The sequence below is a fragment of the Carettochelys insculpta genome, chromosome 10 (assembly GCF_033958435.1).
Source record: "Carettochelys insculpta isolate YL-2023 chromosome 10, ASM3395843v1, whole genome shotgun sequence".
Taxonomy (NCBI): Eukaryota; Metazoa; Chordata; order Testudines; family Carettochelyidae; genus Carettochelys; species Carettochelys insculpta.
In genome coordinates, this window is record NC_134146.1 from 19,885,070 (window position 1) to 19,903,298 (window position 18,229).

The 18,229-nt window shown below is 37.5% G+C and overlaps 1 protein-coding gene across 17 annotated transcripts in view; it reads left to right on the top strand.

Moving 5' to 3' along the window:
* Window positions 1-16,537, top strand: part of AGFG1 (ArfGAP with FG repeats 1) — a 76,383-nt gene extending 59,846 nt beyond the window's left edge. The window contains exons 6-15 of one of the 17 annotated variants that reach the window (XM_075003658.1): window positions 3,813-3,932; window positions 4,573-4,644; window positions 5,751-5,960; window positions 7,829-8,012; window positions 8,805-8,884; window positions 9,247-9,339; window positions 11,850-11,897; window positions 13,707-13,865; window positions 15,844-15,929; window positions 16,343-16,537. In XM_075003658.1, coding sequence (XP_074859759.1) covers window positions 3,813-3,932; window positions 4,573-4,644; window positions 5,751-5,960; window positions 7,829-8,012; window positions 8,805-8,884; window positions 9,247-9,339; window positions 11,850-11,897; window positions 13,707-13,865; window positions 15,844-15,929; window positions 16,343-16,402 — 1,112 coding nt within the window. In that variant the 3' untranslated portion in view covers window positions 16,403-16,537. Of the gene's footprint in view, window positions 1-3,812; window positions 3,933-4,572; window positions 4,645-5,750; window positions 5,961-7,828; window positions 8,013-8,804; window positions 8,885-9,246; window positions 9,340-11,849; window positions 11,898-13,706; window positions 13,866-15,837; window positions 15,930-16,342 lie in introns of all 17 variants that reach the window. The other 16 variants (XM_075003663.1, XM_075003657.1, XM_075003662.1 and 13 more) reach the window with 16 other exon arrangements.
* The last annotated feature ends 1,692 nt before the right edge of the window (window positions 16,538-18,229 follow it).

The window sequence follows — 18,229 nt, forward strand, 5'->3', positions numbered from 1 at the left end:
TTGATATCTGTTTTTGTGCGCCCAAGCACTTCCGTAGGTCCTCCCAACTATTCAAAGTGGTGTTGCACCCTATAAAGGACAATATCTTTCTGTTCAAAGAATGTAGGATACACTCTTGTATACGCATGTACTATGATCTGGCTGATGTCATCCCACCAGTCAGTCACAGCTCATATGACAAGATCAGTCTGATCAGGTTCTGGTTGTAGATGTTTGTAGAGTGGCAGCTTCCTCCTCAGTCCACTTGTTTGACGCTCATTGTGCTGTTGTTCAAAACCCCAGTGACAATGCTAAAGTTGAATAAGGTCTCCAATCTTTATTTAAAGAAATTCTAATTCTGCCTTTCAGACTCTAAAGCCAGAAATAGTGGAATGCATCTGTGCAGTCATTCCAACTGTTAACCTCTTCTGTAACTGTTCGTGGAGATAAATTGCACGCGTCCATTCCATGACCCATCCTTCTGACTCACTACACTGGGCTTAAGCTGGAAGAAACTGAGTGGGGCTAGTAGTGGTTCTTCCCTTTTTATACCTGCAGGGTGTGATTTGTGGCGGCAGAAGGTACTCAAGCCACTCAAATATACTGAGAGAAAATGTGCTGGCCATCTTCTGAGTGCCTGAGCACTAAGAAGGGACAGCATCACATCTCAAATTATTAAACACATAAGTAACTGTTTTTTCCACCAAGGAAGATGTGGGAATGTCTTGTGGGGAGGGGGCTTGATAGACATTCTCTTCAGAAGTAGAGGATGTTGCAAAAAAACATAACCCCTGATCTGAAGGATCATTCCGGAAGATAACAGGTTTTTTGTATCAAGTAGATAGTCAGATGGAGCCAGCAAAATACGGACACATGAATAAAGTTACCAGTTTTGGTTCAGGCCAGTTCTTTAGGGTTGGCAACAGTGTGAACTCATGTCCTCAAAGGGTGGTTCTCCCAGCAACATCAATATGTTAAACATTGGGAGGATGAGGGGAAAGACTATATTTGTCATGGGAGAAGTTCCAGTTTATTGTACAATGAGAAATTTAGTCTTGTTTTCCAATAGCGGTTAAATGAGAGTAACTCAAACTGTTTTTGGAACTGTAAACAGATTAATTGTTGTCTCTCTTAAAAGTGTTTGTCACTGTCTGGTTACAAAATTAACCAGTAAAAATGATTTTCCTATCTAAATGCAGGGGATAAAATCAGACTGTTAGGTCCAAGTTTATTCGTATAGGGACTCTGGATAAGTGTGTATCATTTTGGTCTTAGATGTTGCAACATTGTAAGGTGTGTGTGGGATGGGGTTGGGGAGTTCAGGTAGCTGTTTTCTTAGCCATGTAAGGTATTTAAAAATTAATCAGTACTTGAATTGTACCTGCCAGGAAATTGGAAGTCCATGAAATTTTTAGTAGATAACACTGCTAAGCAAGCCAGTCACGGTGTGTGTTCTGCATTAGTTGTTGCTTCCACATAGTCTTCTAAAGAAGCCCTTCTTAAAACAAATTACAGTAGTTGAGTCTGGAGGTTGCATACATGGCTAGTTATGATGAGTACCAGAGTTGATATGTAGACTGGAAAAAGAGCAAAATTGGATTCCAGGAATAATTGTGGAATTCATAAATATCCTAAACTTGTGAGCTTCTTACCCCCATTTCATTGTGGAGGGAGAGAAGCAGCTTTCTCTGAGATACTGGCCATTGGAAGAAAAAAAAAAAAGTATGTCTGTCTTATTTATTGAACATCAGTCTAGTTTCATCATAACCTTGCTTTCATCATAATCCCCATAGTAGTCAGGCACTGGTAAAAACTAAGCTTTAGCACAATCTGGAGTTGAAGTCTGTAGTACTGCACATCTGATGCATATAGATAACATCAGGTTCCTTATTTATCATTTCCCACATTCCCATAAATCTCTTCTTCTGCTGTCAACAAGCATGAAAGTTTTGTGGCTGAACTTGATCAAGTATGCCTTCTTTTCCTCTATGCAGTTGTATTGTAGCCATGTCAGTTCCAGGATATTGAGATAAGGTGGGTGAGGCCATATTTTATCAGACCAACTTCTATCTTGCTCGTCAACAGAAGTTGGTCCAATAAAATATGGAAACACTCACCTTGTTCATTTTAGTTGACTTCAAAACTAGTCATAAAAGTGGTTTAAAATAAAGTAAACCCCCTGAAGAGGGGGAACTTTGGCAATGTCATGAGTGTTTGATAACTGGAAGTATGTAATATATCTACCTTTCTGTTACAGAGGACTTCAGTTTGTAAATATACACTAGAGATATAAAATTCTCATACTTTTTAACATAACTTTGTTTACATAGCTGGAATTTTCACAACTACTATATTTTAGGCATCAGCATTTTTGCTGTAGCTTATTGCTTGCTGGGGTTTATGAAAGTTTTTCTCTGGGCAAATTGAAAGCAATGACCTAATTAATATCACAGTACTCTTTCCTTCCCCTCCACCCAAGAACTCGTTCCTATCTATTATGTCAGAAAATCACATTATTGAGGTTTTTAGATGAACTTTAGAAGTTGTCATTTTAAGAGATTCATGTGTAGGTGTGCCCCTTGGGTCATTATTGCTAGCACAGTATAGCATGGAAACAGTGGCTAGAATTGTTAAAGGGGTTAGTAAGTTGGGATCAGTTCCCACTAAAAATCCAAATGATATTGACTTCCAGTGGGAATTGAGAACCTGACTCTCTCAGGCATTTTCTTATGTTGAGGGAAGCGTTGAGGGCAGAGTCGGTGTCTTAATTGTATATTTTTGTTCCTTTACAGGTTTGCACTTTGTTCCTAATGCTGATTGGGGTGTAATTTTTTTGTTAATCAGTATTCGCAATACCTGGGTGTAGGGGCAAAAATGGCCAAATCAGTATAAACTTGGTTTTTGCAAAAGAAGGCATCTTTAGTATTGTATTGCTTGGTTTGGCTTCATGTTGTGGCTTTTTTTTAAATTCCATTTTAATTATTAGTACTTCAAATGCTTTGACAGGGTGAATGACTTCTAACTAGTATGTATGCAAAACAAACTAAGTATTATCAGATTAAATTCCATCTAACAGTGTTGTACTTCATGTATAAATGTTTGACATTTTAAAAGGTATAAAAATCTGTCCTAGAAGTAAAATATTCCACCCTTCCAAGAAAGACTTACAGGACTCAAATAGTAACAGAGAGCTTTACCATATGTATTGGCATTTCACTGGAAAACAGTGTTCAGAAAGAGTAAACATTCTTTGTTCGGCTTTTGCCAATTACAAATTTTGTATTCCATCTTTCTGAGCTTTCTGTGCTAGTGCTGTAGGTTTAAAATGAATATGGTACTGGTGTGTGTCTACAAAAAACATGGCAGTTCTGCGTAGTGTGTTTAAAACTAGCAGTGAAGTTGTGTAGTATTGGCTTTGGCACCCAACAAGTATTCCTAGCCCATGCTGATGGCTGTGTTGCTGCAGCTTCACTGCTTGCTTTCATCTAGCTAGCATGGTTAACATGGATATGTCAACATTAGTTGCAGAGACACTTCTGATTACAGTGCAGATTTACCTTTTATTACCAAGAGTAGTGACGTCATTCACATGATTTAACAGAAATAAGTGGCAGAAAAACGAGTGGGAATTTGATAAAGACCTCTGATGGAAAATAAGGAAGGGCTAAAGTTGGAAAATAATCCATAGGAGATAAAAATGTGATGCTTCTTTCTATAAAAAGAAAAATTGTGTTTGAGGTAGGACATAATGCTGAGCAACATAGTCATAACTTCATTTAATACATCTTGTTTTTCGTATCCATTAACGTGTTTTGTTCCTTTATAATTTACAGCGCAGAACTCTGCAAATGCAGGTTTTGCAAACTTTGATGCGTTTGGACAGTCTAGTGGTTCGAGTAATTTTGGAGGTTTCCCCACAGCAAGTCAGTCTCCTTTTCAGCCCCAAAATACAGGTAGACTACTAGTACTTCTGATTAATCTATAATACAAAATAATCCAGACATACAAGCTAGAAAGTACCACTGTTCAGTTCACTTCCTGCATCTGTTTGCTTTAACAGTCATAATCTGAAGCTCTGGGGAAACCTGAAATGTGTTTTTTTTCTTTTTGGTTATTTACTGTTTTTTCACTTTCTGGCATTTTTGGGAAGTGTCCTAATTTGTGACCTTGTGCCTTATATAACCCTACACATGAAATATTTGTAAGCTTCCTGAATGTAACTACTGAATATCATATTTATCTAAAGGTGATTACATCTTTATTTACACCTGCCAAAAGAAGATTTCAGCAACATTCTGATAATGCAGATCAGAATATGGAATGTATTTACCAGATAGATGCATATAAGCGACACAAGATTTCACGTATAGGGTCTATTGCTAAATTCTTTTCCTTTTCTTGTTAATTTGGTCTTACTTAAACTTTTGCTTGGCATGACAGTTGCTGTTTGTGTAGATCTTTGGCTGACTTTTTTCCTCTTTTTTTTTTTTTTTTTTTTTCCTTCTGAATGTGGTGTCACTTAAACTTTCTTTTTAATTTTTTTTCTCCCTTTTGTTAACTTTAATCCTCCTCACACAATTTCTGGCTCTCCAGCGTTCAGAACGCTTTCATCTAGCTGCAGTTTTGGTGAATTTACATCAGCTTTCCCTCTCCAGGCTATACACAGTAAGTTGTATTGAGTAGGAAACTTAGCTTGTTTTGTTTTATATGTCATTGTGTTTTTGCTTTAGTTCCAGCCTTACATATATTTTCACCAGTCTTTTTAACCTTTTTGCTTATGTCTGTGCTTGCTTTTAAACATATCAAATTGCTAATGGTGTATTAATATAGGCTGAGCATTCCACCAAGTTCATGTACATGTACACATACGTACCTGTAGGAACACACTTTATTCTTTTCACCTAAAATATAAACCTGACTTTCACATATTAATAGAACCTTGTTCACAGAGATTTGGAAACTCATAAATTAAATTCTTAGAAACTTAAACATAAAATTTGTTGCACACATGAAAAGCCTGAAGTTTTCAAACTAATTCCTGTATTTCAGATCAGCAGAGTTAGTGTTAAATGAACCAACATTTATTAGGACTTTAATATATTAAATATGTATCCAAGGGGGAAAAATTCCTTGAAAGAGGGCTCTCAGATCCCTTTGTTTCTTTTCCTTTATTGTCCTTGCTCAAGGCTGTGTTTTGACTGTGTAGCTATGACATCTGGGAGTAAAGGACAGAGAGAGTGCCTCTGAACCTTGGCCTGGTGTCCCATTGTACTGCCTCCGGACTTTCAGGCTACCTTTCTTTGCCTGCAGTGGTTACTGAAATAGGCAAGCATATAGGAAAATAAAGCAATTCCTACTTATTTTGCTGGATTGTTACATCAGGAAAATGGAGTTGCTGTGTTCTGGATTTATAAAATTAAAGCTAGTTTCCCTCAGTTTTTTAAGCTAAATATTTGAGATTGTTGAGTTAATGTGAGATTGTTACACTGAAGCATAGTTTTGCAGAAGCTAATTATAGTGTTTTCAAGTTATTGAAATCTCAGTGTTTACTTCGTATGTAGAAGTTGACAGACATAAATGTGTGTGTTCTGATAATTCAAGGTTATGTTTGTTAGGGTTTTTTTGTTAGCCTGTGGAATAAAAAAAAAAAAAAAAGTGGTGTTTATTGCCTGTGGTAACAACCAAATGGTGGGATGATATTGCCACCAACAGCATTTGGAGAGGCTTTCCTATACCTTTAAAGTATCCATGTTTAACTTATTTTGTTACAGGTGGAAGTGCTGGATCAGTGAATGCTAATTTTGCTCACTTTGATAACTTCCCTAAATCCTCCAGTGCTGATTTTGGAGCCTTCAATGCTTCTCAGAGCAACACAACAGCAACTGCTGCCAGTAAAGTTGCAGTGAATAAACCGAATCTCCAGTCAGCAGACAAATATGCAGCTCTTGCTAACTTAGATAATATCTTCAGCACAGGGCAAGGTATTAAGTCTTTTTCTTTGACCTGTTATCCTACGTTTTTACTCCTTAGGAGGGTAGCTGTGCCTGTCAATAATGGTAACCAACCATGTTAAGCATGCTTTAAGTGGTCTATTCTGAACAATTCTGATTAACTTAACACTTGCACAATTTGAACTCTTATATTGGTGCGCTGCTGCTTGTAACAGCAAATGCTTTAATCTATGTAGCCATTTGCAAAATAGCATTTATCAAAAAGATCATGCTTTTTATGAGCAAATCATACAAAAGTTTTTCATTTTGGCAATAAAATGGTTTGCTAGTGGTGACTGTTCCATTAGTACATTATTCAGGTTGTATATATTACTGGAGTGTGGACCATTATAAATGTAATCGCACCAGTTGTGATCTAAAATAAAAGTTGTCTGTACAGTCAAAAGTGGGCTGGGTTTATGTGCACACTTAATTAACCGTATATTGAACAAGGGCAATAACGTGAATTTCAATGGTGTGTAAGTTGGATTCAGTTTAACATCAAGCAATAAATCAGGTATATCCATTCCTAAGCAAAACTGATACAGCATATGGCTTTGTTAATATTCTTTCCCTGAAAAGTGTATGGTCTTGAAGGGGGCAATGGATAATTTACTTTTATAATGAGCCATTATTCTAAGAGTGGAGTAAACACTGGCTGCCCATAACTGTCTGCCGTGAAGTTTGTTTAAACATGACATTAGCACCTTTTCTAACAAACATTGCTGTTGCATCTGTGTTCAACACAAATATACAACAGGACTATGAGGTGCACAATCAAGAATCGCTCAGTATTGTTTGTATCTCCATTGACCTGGCAATGTTTATGGAGGGACAAGGTACACAGAGATGTTCAAAAATACCCTACTTTTAACCTCGAGTTGTCCAAATTTTTGATTTGCTCCTGCATGTTTTGATGCATGTTTGGTAGATAATCTTAAGTTTCACTGAGCTATAGTCTATGATGAGGTGACTTAGTACCCTCGTTCTTACATTGTACCTGCAAATATCCTTAAATTACTCTCCTTTTGTCAACTGGCTTTATTCGTATTCAAAAAGTAGATGATGTTATTTAGGGTGACCTTGGAAACAAGGCAATTCTGTAAGGTTACCCGTGTTTGGTTTTTTTTTGTTTGTGTGTGTTTGTTTTTTTAAATTAATGTTCTGGTTCTATATTACTTATTGAGCATCTTTTCAGGATTTGGAATATAGTTACCCTATTAGGGCATCAGTGAAAACAAGCCACTAGTTGGAATATAGGACATGGCATTTGTGACACATTCTGTATGGCTCATAAATTCAATCTTCAGTGGAAATACCATGCAGAAGACTTGGGAATACTCTTCAGCATATGGTTAGGAGGTACAAGAACCTGTGAATATGGGTTTCTATAGAATAATATTTTTGATGTAATAGTCTATCATTCCATAACGTATTTCTTAGTTTTCTTATGCTGCATTTTTTTAAAAATGTGTTTAAAAATTCAGTTTCCATCTAAATTTCACATCTGTGCTCTAAGGCAGAGTCACCCACAACATACTAAACTTTAAAATTAATCCATCTTTCTAGCTGGAGCAAGAAAGCATTGTACTGGATTTAATGCAATCTGTGGAAAATAGGAGGCTGCTTAGAGCTATAGACCTATTCAAGTGTGGTACTGTGTGCTTTCAAAGATAGAGATTGGGAAGTCATAATGTACAAGCCCTCTATTAGGGTGTCATTAAGTCTTATTGTCTTAATTATAGGCTTAAATGACTGCAGAAGAATTAACACTTTCTATTAGTACTGAGAAAACTATAGGGAAGATATCCTTTTTTCGAGTGTCATTTTAAACTTCAATATGGTATCTTCTTTTCTAGGTGGTAGTGAGCAAGGAGGTGGCTTCGGCTCTGTAGTTACGGCACCGTCAGGTCCTGCTGTGTCAGTCCCAAGTCAGCCAAGTGCATCTTCAGACAAGTATGCAGCCCTAGCAGAATTAGACAGTGTGTTCAGCTCCACAGCAACCTCTAGTAATGCATATACTTCCACCAGTAATGTTAGCAGGTACTTTTTCTTGTTAGAAGTTGAAGTAATTAGTTCTCAGCCAACTGTACTTATAGGCAGAAAAATAGTGCAATGGTAGTGTTAATAAAGCTTTAAAAAATCCTGCTTATATTTAACTGTTCTTCATTTTAGGTCATGAATTAAAAATTACAGGGAAATAATTCTGGAAAGGAGTTAGGTGGGAGTAAACTTTAGTGTCCTTGCTAAAACTACTTCTTTTCTTAACAGTAGTTGTGGTTGTACTGCCCGCTAGAGGTTGTAAAATGAAATTGAAGCAAGTGTTTGTTAGTGAAACACTTTTACACCTTTCTAGAGAACCCGTACTAAATTCTGTTGGAGGATAACAATCCTCCATACGGATTACTTGCATGCATATTTAAATTGTATAGTCTTATAATTGGTAAGAAATTGGTTTTGAATAGTAGGCAATGTGCACCGTACATGTCTTTTATTTTTTTAAAAGTAATTAAAAGCAAGCACCTGTAATAACTTTGCATGGAAATGCAAATTTCCCTAAGGCTTTTGCTTGGCAGCCTATGCCTATTTCTTTTGTTTTCTCTGCTTTATCCATACTTTTACACTCCACCATTGGCAGCCAGGATTTCCCATTGCTCAACGCTAATGGATTTAGCCTTTGATCTTGGCATCAGGAATTCAACTGTAATGGATTATATAGCATTGTCAAATCTGAGCATAAATACCCCTTTTCTACTTGGCTTTTATGTACCAAAATTGTAGACATTAATTGTAGATGGAGCAACTTTGACTTCTCGGAATGTGACTTATTTTCAGCAGTGCTTTTGGAACAGTACCCGTGGGTGCTACTGTACAGACACAGGCTGCATCTTCAAGTGTGCCTGCTCCATTTGGAGGTACATAAAATTTTACTACTGTTCATGCAGACTGTAAGCAAATTTGTCACTAAGTTTTAGTTCATTGTCTATTTGCGTAATATTACTAATGATTCGCTGTCATTAGAAATGACGACATAAACCGCCAGTTCAGGTAATGTGATGTAAATGTAAAATACCTAGGTGTGCATGTGCACTTGTGCTTTTGTGTATGTGTATTAAAAAAAAAAAAACAAAAAAAAACTTGTGGTGTTTCCAACATAGAATAGTTGCTTAAAGTTATTTCTGAATATTAGACTTTGCAAAGGACGTGTAAAACAAAGGTAAATAAGTACTGTACTGTGTGAAGATGCTTTAAAATTTAATTTTCCTTAATCTTTCAGCAACTCCTTCCACAAATCCATTTGTGGCTGCCCCTGTTGCTCCAGTGGCACCTTCAACAAACCCGTTCCAGACAAACAGCCGAGGAGCAACAGGTTAGAAAAAGTAAAACTACATTGTGCAAATCTTTGCTATGCAATAGCCTACCTTTTTAATTTCACAGATGACCCAGCAAATATAATCAAGCTTTATTTTGCAAAATGTGACTGAAAATAGGTCATGCACAATATTTTTAAGGAACACAGCAAAATATTTAAATAAGAGCTAGATATAACCTAATTGACACAGTTGTTTGTTGAAATACACCTCACTTTAACATTTCAAGCTTTCATGTAGCCTGCCTAGTGAGGAACCTAGAAGCTCTGCATGTCCCAGCTGTGATGCAGACCACCTGGAGGGCAGTTCCCATGCATGAGCCCTGGAAACAATTAAAGCCTGATCTTCCAAGAACTGTGAAAATGGCTCTTGGCTCCTCACCAGCTGGGCTGCTAAGGAGTCAGGAACCATGGCTGCCAATGAGCCTGGTGGGTGAATGGCAGGAAACCAGGCTAGGCTGGTTTTATAAAGTGCTGTGTTTCTAACTATATTGTGTTCTCATGGAATGTTTCTATTTTGATGACTTGCCATTTTCTGATGAAAGACTATTTTGCTGGAAAACTTTCTAACCAGCCCTACTAATCCATATTCTGTCTCTAAATTTCCTTTCCTGTTTTAATTGACTACAGTGTTGACAAGTTGTACACAGCAAGATTAAAACAATGTAACTCTCTGCTGTCACATGCTACATGTGATTGCATTACAGTGTTAGCTGTAACAATTTCCTGTGCAGTGTGAAAAGCCCTTTGGGGTGCTTAGCAATGAATGAATGTGTCTATAGGGCCCTTTAAGTTGTTGCAGGCCATAAATATTGTTGGAATCAGTACAATAACCCCTATGATTGCCTTTCATGGTGGATAGTTGTTTTTATATTGGGATTGAGATGAAAACACTTGAATAATTAAGTATTTGCAACAGTTAACTATGGCATTTGCACTGTCAGGGTCTGAACTTATACCCCTTGTAAATGACTGGCACAGTTAATTCTACTGTTATCATTCTCTGTGCCCTCAAAGACATGCTACACCCATTCACGTTTTTAGGTTTTCTTTTCCTACCATTAGGCTGAGAAATCCTTTTAAATCATAGCTTAAATTAATGGAGCACAATTCTGAGTCAAGAGGTGAATTCTGTAGAACCCATTGGGGCATGATTCCGCGAGTAAAAGGTTAATTTATAAATTGAAAAATCAGGTTAATGTTCCTTTTTTTTTCCCAATACAATGTTTCTGGATTTAGACACTGCTACGATATTTTATTTTGTGCTTAATTCCTCATCTGTAATGCTAAATTGTAGGATTGATTCCATGTGGCAACTGTGGACTATTCTGCCATTTAATAGATTCACGGTTCAGTTAAACCATTTGTTATGAAACCAATATTCTGTCCTTTATTTAGAGTTATCCAAGTATTTAGTTCTGTACCACTTTGTACTATTTGTTAACAGTTTGTCACTATGTTGCAAAAAATGATAGCCCTAAGGAGGCTGTTAGAATTACCTTCAGAATGTCTCTACCTGACAGTGATATAGGGCAGTGGTGTCCAAAAGAAATTTAACCATTGCCACAGGCCCCATGCCCCTCCAAGCCAGACACCTGTCCCCCCTGCATGAATTGCCAGTGACTCACCAGAGCTGCCACGGCTGGACCTGCCATCAGAGCTGCAGGAGGAACCCCTCTGCTGCTGCCACCATGCTCTTGTTCCATAAAGTGGTGGGGTGTGTGCTTGGAGCCAGTGGAGGTTCACCACATGTGACAGAGAACATATTGGATGCTGCGTATCTAGGGTGTACCTATATGGCCTACAGTTTGAACTGTGTGGGTGTGAATTCGTGCGTACCAAAGTGCTGTGCTGTAACTCCGTGTGTGAATCCTGCAGATGCGAACTAAAAGGCTCCTATTTTACATTTAATGTAATCCTGTTGGAGGAGGATTACATTGAATTAGGAACCTTTTTAGTGTACCTCCACCCAAGGAGTTACAGCACCGTACTTTGGTGTGCACTGCTATTCACGCCTCCTCAGGCTGAGCAGCAGGGCAGCATAGGCAAGCCTCAAGTGTGAAGATTGATTTTTAGATTAACCCTTTAAAACAAATGTATTCAACTTCTGTCCCCCTGTACTTCCAAAAACATGCTATCCTTTGGAAAGTGGGCATTAGGAAGCTAATAGTGTATTTGGTACAGGAGATAACTGCAATATATTGTCTACAAATGTGAGTAATAAATTAGCTTTTCGATGTGTTTGCATCTTGCATTCAGTATAAAGTGGGTTTTTTGTAAGCATTATAGTATATATTAGACAAAAAACCTTTGACTGTTAGCATAATTATTTCAGGTAACACCTATACTTAGTCTGTGGTACACTTGATAAAGCCAAAGTTGTTAGAAGAAAATTGGTTTTTAAAAGATCACTAATCACTGCAGTTTTTGTCATGTAAAATAGTTGTATAAAAATGACTGTTTAATATATAATTCATTTGACATCTGGTCTTTTTGTGGCTTTCCATAAGGCCTTTCGGGAGCAATGCACTCTCACATATTTCCTCAGGCTCATTTTGGTAGGTGGCCACATTTGATATCTGAGTTCTGTGTGGCTATTTGTTTACTTGCTTGTGTGAAAGCTTATTGCTGGCTTCCTGGTTCTCTGCATGTAAAAACTGAGTAGGCTGTTTTTTCCATATTTTAAAATGGAGTGGGCATGGATGTGTGGCACTTGAGGAAAAGATTGACTTAATTGCGTCATGCAACTAAAAAAATTACACTAAGACAAAGCCGTTATCGCTTACCTCCATGGTCACGTTAATAGATGCTTACAACCTATTTTGAGTGAATTCTGTAAAGCTTGTTTGTAGTATGTTTGACACATTGGGTGGCACAGTTTGTCACAATGTATTTGGGTTTGTTTTTATCAAGCTATTACATAGCTATTCTCTATTAAATAGCCTCTTTTGTTAATAGTAACTTGTGAAAGTAATGTCAGTTCATTCTTTATGTATTGTGTCAATTTGTTACTTTATATCCCATGCTGCTTGTCATACTTTAAGTAACCATTAAAAGGAGTATGTGTATGTATGTACAAACCCCATTCCTTTCCTGACAGTAGTTTTACCTTTTAGCTAATTAAAGGTGTTGATTTAGGATTAAATTTGTGCATTCTTTCTTTGATATAAAGTTACATTAAAATTTGAAACACTTTAAAGAATGATCCCACTTAATGCTGATTAAGAGGAAAAATGCTGCAGAAAGGCCTGGCATTTATAGTCATACCAAAAAGCCTTCTGTGTGCTGTTTAATATTAATCACAGTAAACACCCAAGTATAAACTTTTTGTTGCTAGTCTTTTGCACAAACTGGTGTTGCTGTTAATTAACATTTCTCTGATATGCCTGGGGTGTGTACATACCACAGGATTGTTCTATCTGGAAAGTTCAGTAACAGCAAGTCATAGGAGACTTTTAAAAAAAAACAAACTGAATTTTAAGCTAAGCAGTTCTGTGTCAGAAATTTGGTATACGAGTCTGTGCGTGGTAAGAAGTTAGAGTGACCATCCATCCCGTATTTTGGATGCCAAAAAAGGCATCCCTACTTATTTTTTAAAAGGGATGAATTGCCCCATATTTGGACCATTCCCCCCCTACCCCCACACATGCAGCTGCTGGCAGGAGTCACTTCCCTGAGCCTCAGGGAAGTGTGGCCAACTGCCGCTTCCCCAGGGCTCCCAGGGAGCGCTGGGGACTGCTGCCTCCTTCCTGGCTTCCTAGGGCTTGGAGGAGCCACCCTCCTCTGCCCCCCATATCTCCCTGTCCCATGTTTGGGAGAGGGAGGTATGGTCACCCTTTAAGAAGCCATTTTAAAAACACTTAAGATAGTTGTAAAATCAATCTCCATTGTTTTTAATTCCACTTTGGAAATATGAAACTCAAGTGTTAGGTCTAAAACAAAAAGGTCTTCAACTGAACATGCTCCCTAGCTTTTGATTTTTGTCTGCAATTACTGGCCTCCACATTAACTCTTTTACCGGAAATAAAATACTTTTTTAAAGCAGCTGAGCAGAAATAAAAAATTTGAAAAAAATTCCATGGATTTTACAGATACAAGTGTAGTAAAAAAAAAAAAAAGTTGGACTTAAGAAACTTGATAGTGTTCTGCTCAATTTTTTTAAAGCTAAATTGCACCTTCCGTGTATTTCTTGTTTAACTTCTGGTGAGCGGATTAAGTCATTGGTACTGGAAGTAGAGAGTAACGTTCCCAATGGCAGCTGTTTGGGTTTTGGGAAACTAGCAAGGCTCTTAGTGGCATTGTAGTAAACTCTTTATAGGGAATAACTTGTAAATTTAAAAGTAATTGAATGCAACTTCCCCTACCAGCGGCAACATTTGGTACAGCGTCTATGAGCATGCCTGCAGGATTTGGAACTCCTGCTTCCTACAGTCTTCCTACTAGCTTCAGTGGCAGTTTCCAACAGCCTGCATTCCCTGGCCAGGGAGGTTTCCCACAACAGACTGCTTTTGCTCAGCAAGCAAATGGTAAGTTCATATATACCAGAAATCTTGTTTGAGCAACTGGGACTATGTAAAGGAAATTTCCTGCACATAAGGGGTAGGGATGACAGGAATATGCCTTAATTTTTGTTGCAGTTGTGGCACATGTAGTATTTCATGGTCAAACTACATTTTAGAAATCCAAGATGATAACATTTTCCTTATTTTGGATTTTGGAATTATTTTGCAGCTATACAATTTCATGACTAAAGAACTGGGCTGCTGCTTCATCTTTTGGTATAATCTCGGTCAAACGTCTCCAGTTTTATTGCTATGATCACCATCTCAGATACAAAACTATAATAAGACTTTTGAGTTGGATTTTTATTGAAACATTTGTGCAGGGAAGAAGACTGTCTTTACGTTCCTGTATGTGTCTGGAACCTATTATTACATATTTTCCTCAAACCTTAAAAAAGCAGAGGGCTAGTGAGAATCAGAGCAAATAACCTAAATTAGTTTTTTATGTGCATTTTTAATGTTGGGAATGGTTCAGAAAGAAAACTGTGAACTGGAATATAGTCAGGAAAGGAATGACTTTTGAACCTTTAGAGGTAACTGACCAACTGTTGCTTCCTTTTTTAATAACCCAAGAGCTGGGCGCAAATAAAATTAGCCATTTTGTTTTTCCTATCTAATATTTTTATATGAACACTTACTAATGCCATTGTAACTGTAGTAAATATTTTATAAATCTCAATCTCCAGCATTATTCATTCAGTAACATTTATTGGTACAGGTTGAATCTCTCTAATCTGGTACTCTCTTGATCGGCGACATCCATAATGATTTTAGTTAGCTGCATGTCCACACGTGGGTGTGGCCAAGTTTCCTGTGGTCCCATGGACTTGGTTTACAGCCACCTGTCGTGGTTCTCAGTGTTCTGTGTTGTCATTTACCCCTAAGTGTCTTTTAAGAGACCAGAAAGAAGTAGAAATGTTGCTAATGCTGCAGATAATACTGACCTCCTGGCCTCTGGCAAATTCTCTTGTCTGGCATTGGTCAGGTCTGGAGGATGCTGAACGAGAGATGTTCAACCTGTACTTGCTTTAGGGTGGCATTGTGTTCAGATTTTGCACCCTTAAAAACATGCTGTAACTTTTTGAGCTGCTGCACTATTACTTTGTATGAAATGTTTAGTAGAAGATCACAATGATTTGACCCAGACTTCTTCCTAGAAAACTATTTTTAAAGGGCCTGGCTTATCGCTAGGCTTGGAAAGATCATGTTTTTATTGTTAAATGGTGATTAAACATTGGCTTCACTGTGTGTATACATGTCAGTCAATAATGGAAATTTACAGATAAGCAAAATATTTTAAAATTATTTCAGTTACAATCAAGTGACTTGAGAATTTTGAATTAGGCTGGTTACAAATGGACTGACAAAGGAATGGTAAAAACACCTTCGATTTGTTGATTTAGGTACATGTACTTCGTTTTTGTCATGGGGTTGACAATTTGTTCTTTAAGAGTTTACAGACCTTCGATTGGAAAAAATTTCTGTCATTAAGCTTTTTGGATGCAAAAATTACTTCAAGTTTATAATGTTAGTGTGCTTGAACTTTACTTAACGTGATGATGAAAATAGATTGAACATGAAGGTGAAACAGATGACTAAATTTCTAAACAATTTCATATAGCATTTCATGTGCCTCAACATCATTAGTGTTTTGGCATGGAGACTGTCATGAGAATTCTTCCAAAATGTTTCCATTGGTACTGAAAGACAATTCAAGGATTTTTAAAATTTGCCTTCATGTTTTACTTAAATTTATTTTTAGGGCACCTAGATTATGGATCGGATTTGACATAATCGCCTGACTTGGTGGACAGATAAACTTTTTAGTTCATGGGCTAACTGGACTTGCTGTGGTGGGAATATAGGGAATCATCGTCTGCATTTAAAGGCTTGGTCACAAGTTTTAAGCTACTTCTAATGTTTTTATCTTGACAAGGTGCAGGTTTTGCTGCATTTGGACAGGCAAAGCCTGTAGTAACCCCCTTTGGACAAGTTGCAGCTGTTGGAGTATCTAGTAATCCGTTTATGGTGAGTCATACTTCTTACACAGTAATAGTCCTCTTGCAGGTCCAAAAAGAAAGGTAACGTACAATAAATTTAATTTAGATGTGCATGCTGCTTGGTTTTGCTTCTTAAATTAGGGAAGGCAGCATGTGATCTCCTACATGTAATTCGGTATTCAGATGACATGGCATCAGTAAATGGCTGTTAATCGCACAAAGGTATTTATGTACAATGATAATATTAGGGGTATTTTTAAATCAACAACAAGCACAATGAATGAATAATTAAGCTACAACCTAAAAAGGAAATCTTTCTGACCAAGATAGTAACAGATGTTTAGTATTTTTTATTCCATCTAGATACAGTACTTGTTTTAGGCTTTGCCATGTTCAGAAAGTTTGTGCATTTAATCTTTTTGGCCTTTGTTTATTTTTCAGGCTGGTGCACCAACAGGACAATTTCCAACGGGAAGTTCATCAACCAATCCTTTCTTATAGCCTTATAGACACTTTACCCAAAAGAACTCTTATGTGGTCACTTAACATCTCTGCGCCTCTTGCACTGTTGTCTTGTTTCACTGATCTTAGCTTTAAACACAAGAGAAGTCTTTAATAAAAAAAAAAATAAACCTGCATTGTGTATTAAAACCACCAGGTTATATGTGCAAAACGGGGGGCTGTGGTAACATCCTTAACCTGTGAATGGCAGGAGGAAAGTAGCGGTATCATGTATATTATTAAAATTGGCTAATTAAGTAATTGCGGATACCACATTCATTATGCTGCAGTACTGTACATATTTTTTCTTAGAAAATAGCTATTTGTGCATATCAGTATTTGTAACTTTAACACATTGTTATGTGAAAAATGTTACTGGGGAAATAGATCAGCCACTTGGAGGTGCTGTTGCATCTCTTGGAATGAATTACCTACATCATTTTAACCATTGCTATTGGAAGTCATGAAGTCAAATTGGAGGTTTTGGTCATTCTCCAAAATGTTTTCCATTCCTAAAAAGCTCTTGTATTTATACAAGTCTACATTCTCTATAATGTAGAGGGATACCTGTCTGCGTAATAAAGCTGATCATGTTTTGCTACAGTTTGCAGGTGAAAAAAATAAATAATAGGGAAAAAATGGCTATGTGTGTTCTTACTGCTGTGCAGTAACAAATAATGGGTTGAAACAGAAGCAGTGTGTGAACTTGGATATCAGTCCATTCATTAACACTCAAAAGAAATGGTAAAAAAGTGAGTCCAGAGTTATTACAGGTAAATGGAGGGCAAACCTTCGATCAGAATTAGCAAGTCCACTTTATGACCTATGATGCTGCTGATGTTTCATTTTTCTCCTTTCCATACCATTCAGATAATACTTGGTAAAGCGTTTATAGATAAGTGTTCACAGGGTGTTTAAATGCTGCACTCCTAACTATGCATCGCTAACCTGCTAAAATTTCCTCAAATGTGAAAGGTTCCTTCATTGTGAAGGTGGAGAATGGAAATGTGGAGTAACTTTTTTTTTTTGTTTGTTTGTTTTTAAACGAATGTTTGAGGCTACTGTTTTGGCACTTAAGGATGGATTCACAAAGAGGATGTAGGAACTCCTAGCCACCTAACAGAATTCAAAGCCCAGGCTCCCCATACAATGAATGGGGGAAGTAGGATACCTAACAATTTTTCAGAAGCCCACTAGCTGAATGGGGGTTGCCCAAATTAAATGCAGAAGAAAGAGACAGGGCTTTGGGTTCAGCTTCACAAAGGGACTTATGTGGCTAACTTGCATTGATCTGCATCTTAGGTGCCTTTTTCCACTTGGGATTCTGAGCTGTGAACCCTCTCCTGGAGTTAAGCCTACTAAATCGGGCAGAGGAGGGATTTGAAAATAGGTCTTCCACATCCCTGATGAGTGACTATAATGAAGTTGAGGGGATTCTCCAGTTTTTGTAAGAAAGAGCAGACCTGGCTGAGGCATCTAGCTGCAGAAGAAGCAGCTTCAACAAGAGATTGCAAGACCAACACTGGAATGCTCTGATTATCAGACTCTTCAGTGCTCCTGGGGTGTGTGTAATCTGTAGAGCCATGCACAGATACAAATTTTGTATCTGCATCAGCAAAAATAAGCTGCGGATGTCTGCACTGATATCCATGGATGAGGATACCTGTTTGATATAAAGTAAACATCTGCAACTTTGCAGGGTTCTAGGTACAAAATTTATATCTGCCTCCATAGCCACACGTGAGCCATGGATAGCTGCACTGACATCTCAGATTTGCAGGGCTCTAAATATCTGGGTTCAAATCCCTGTACCAACGGTTCACTCAT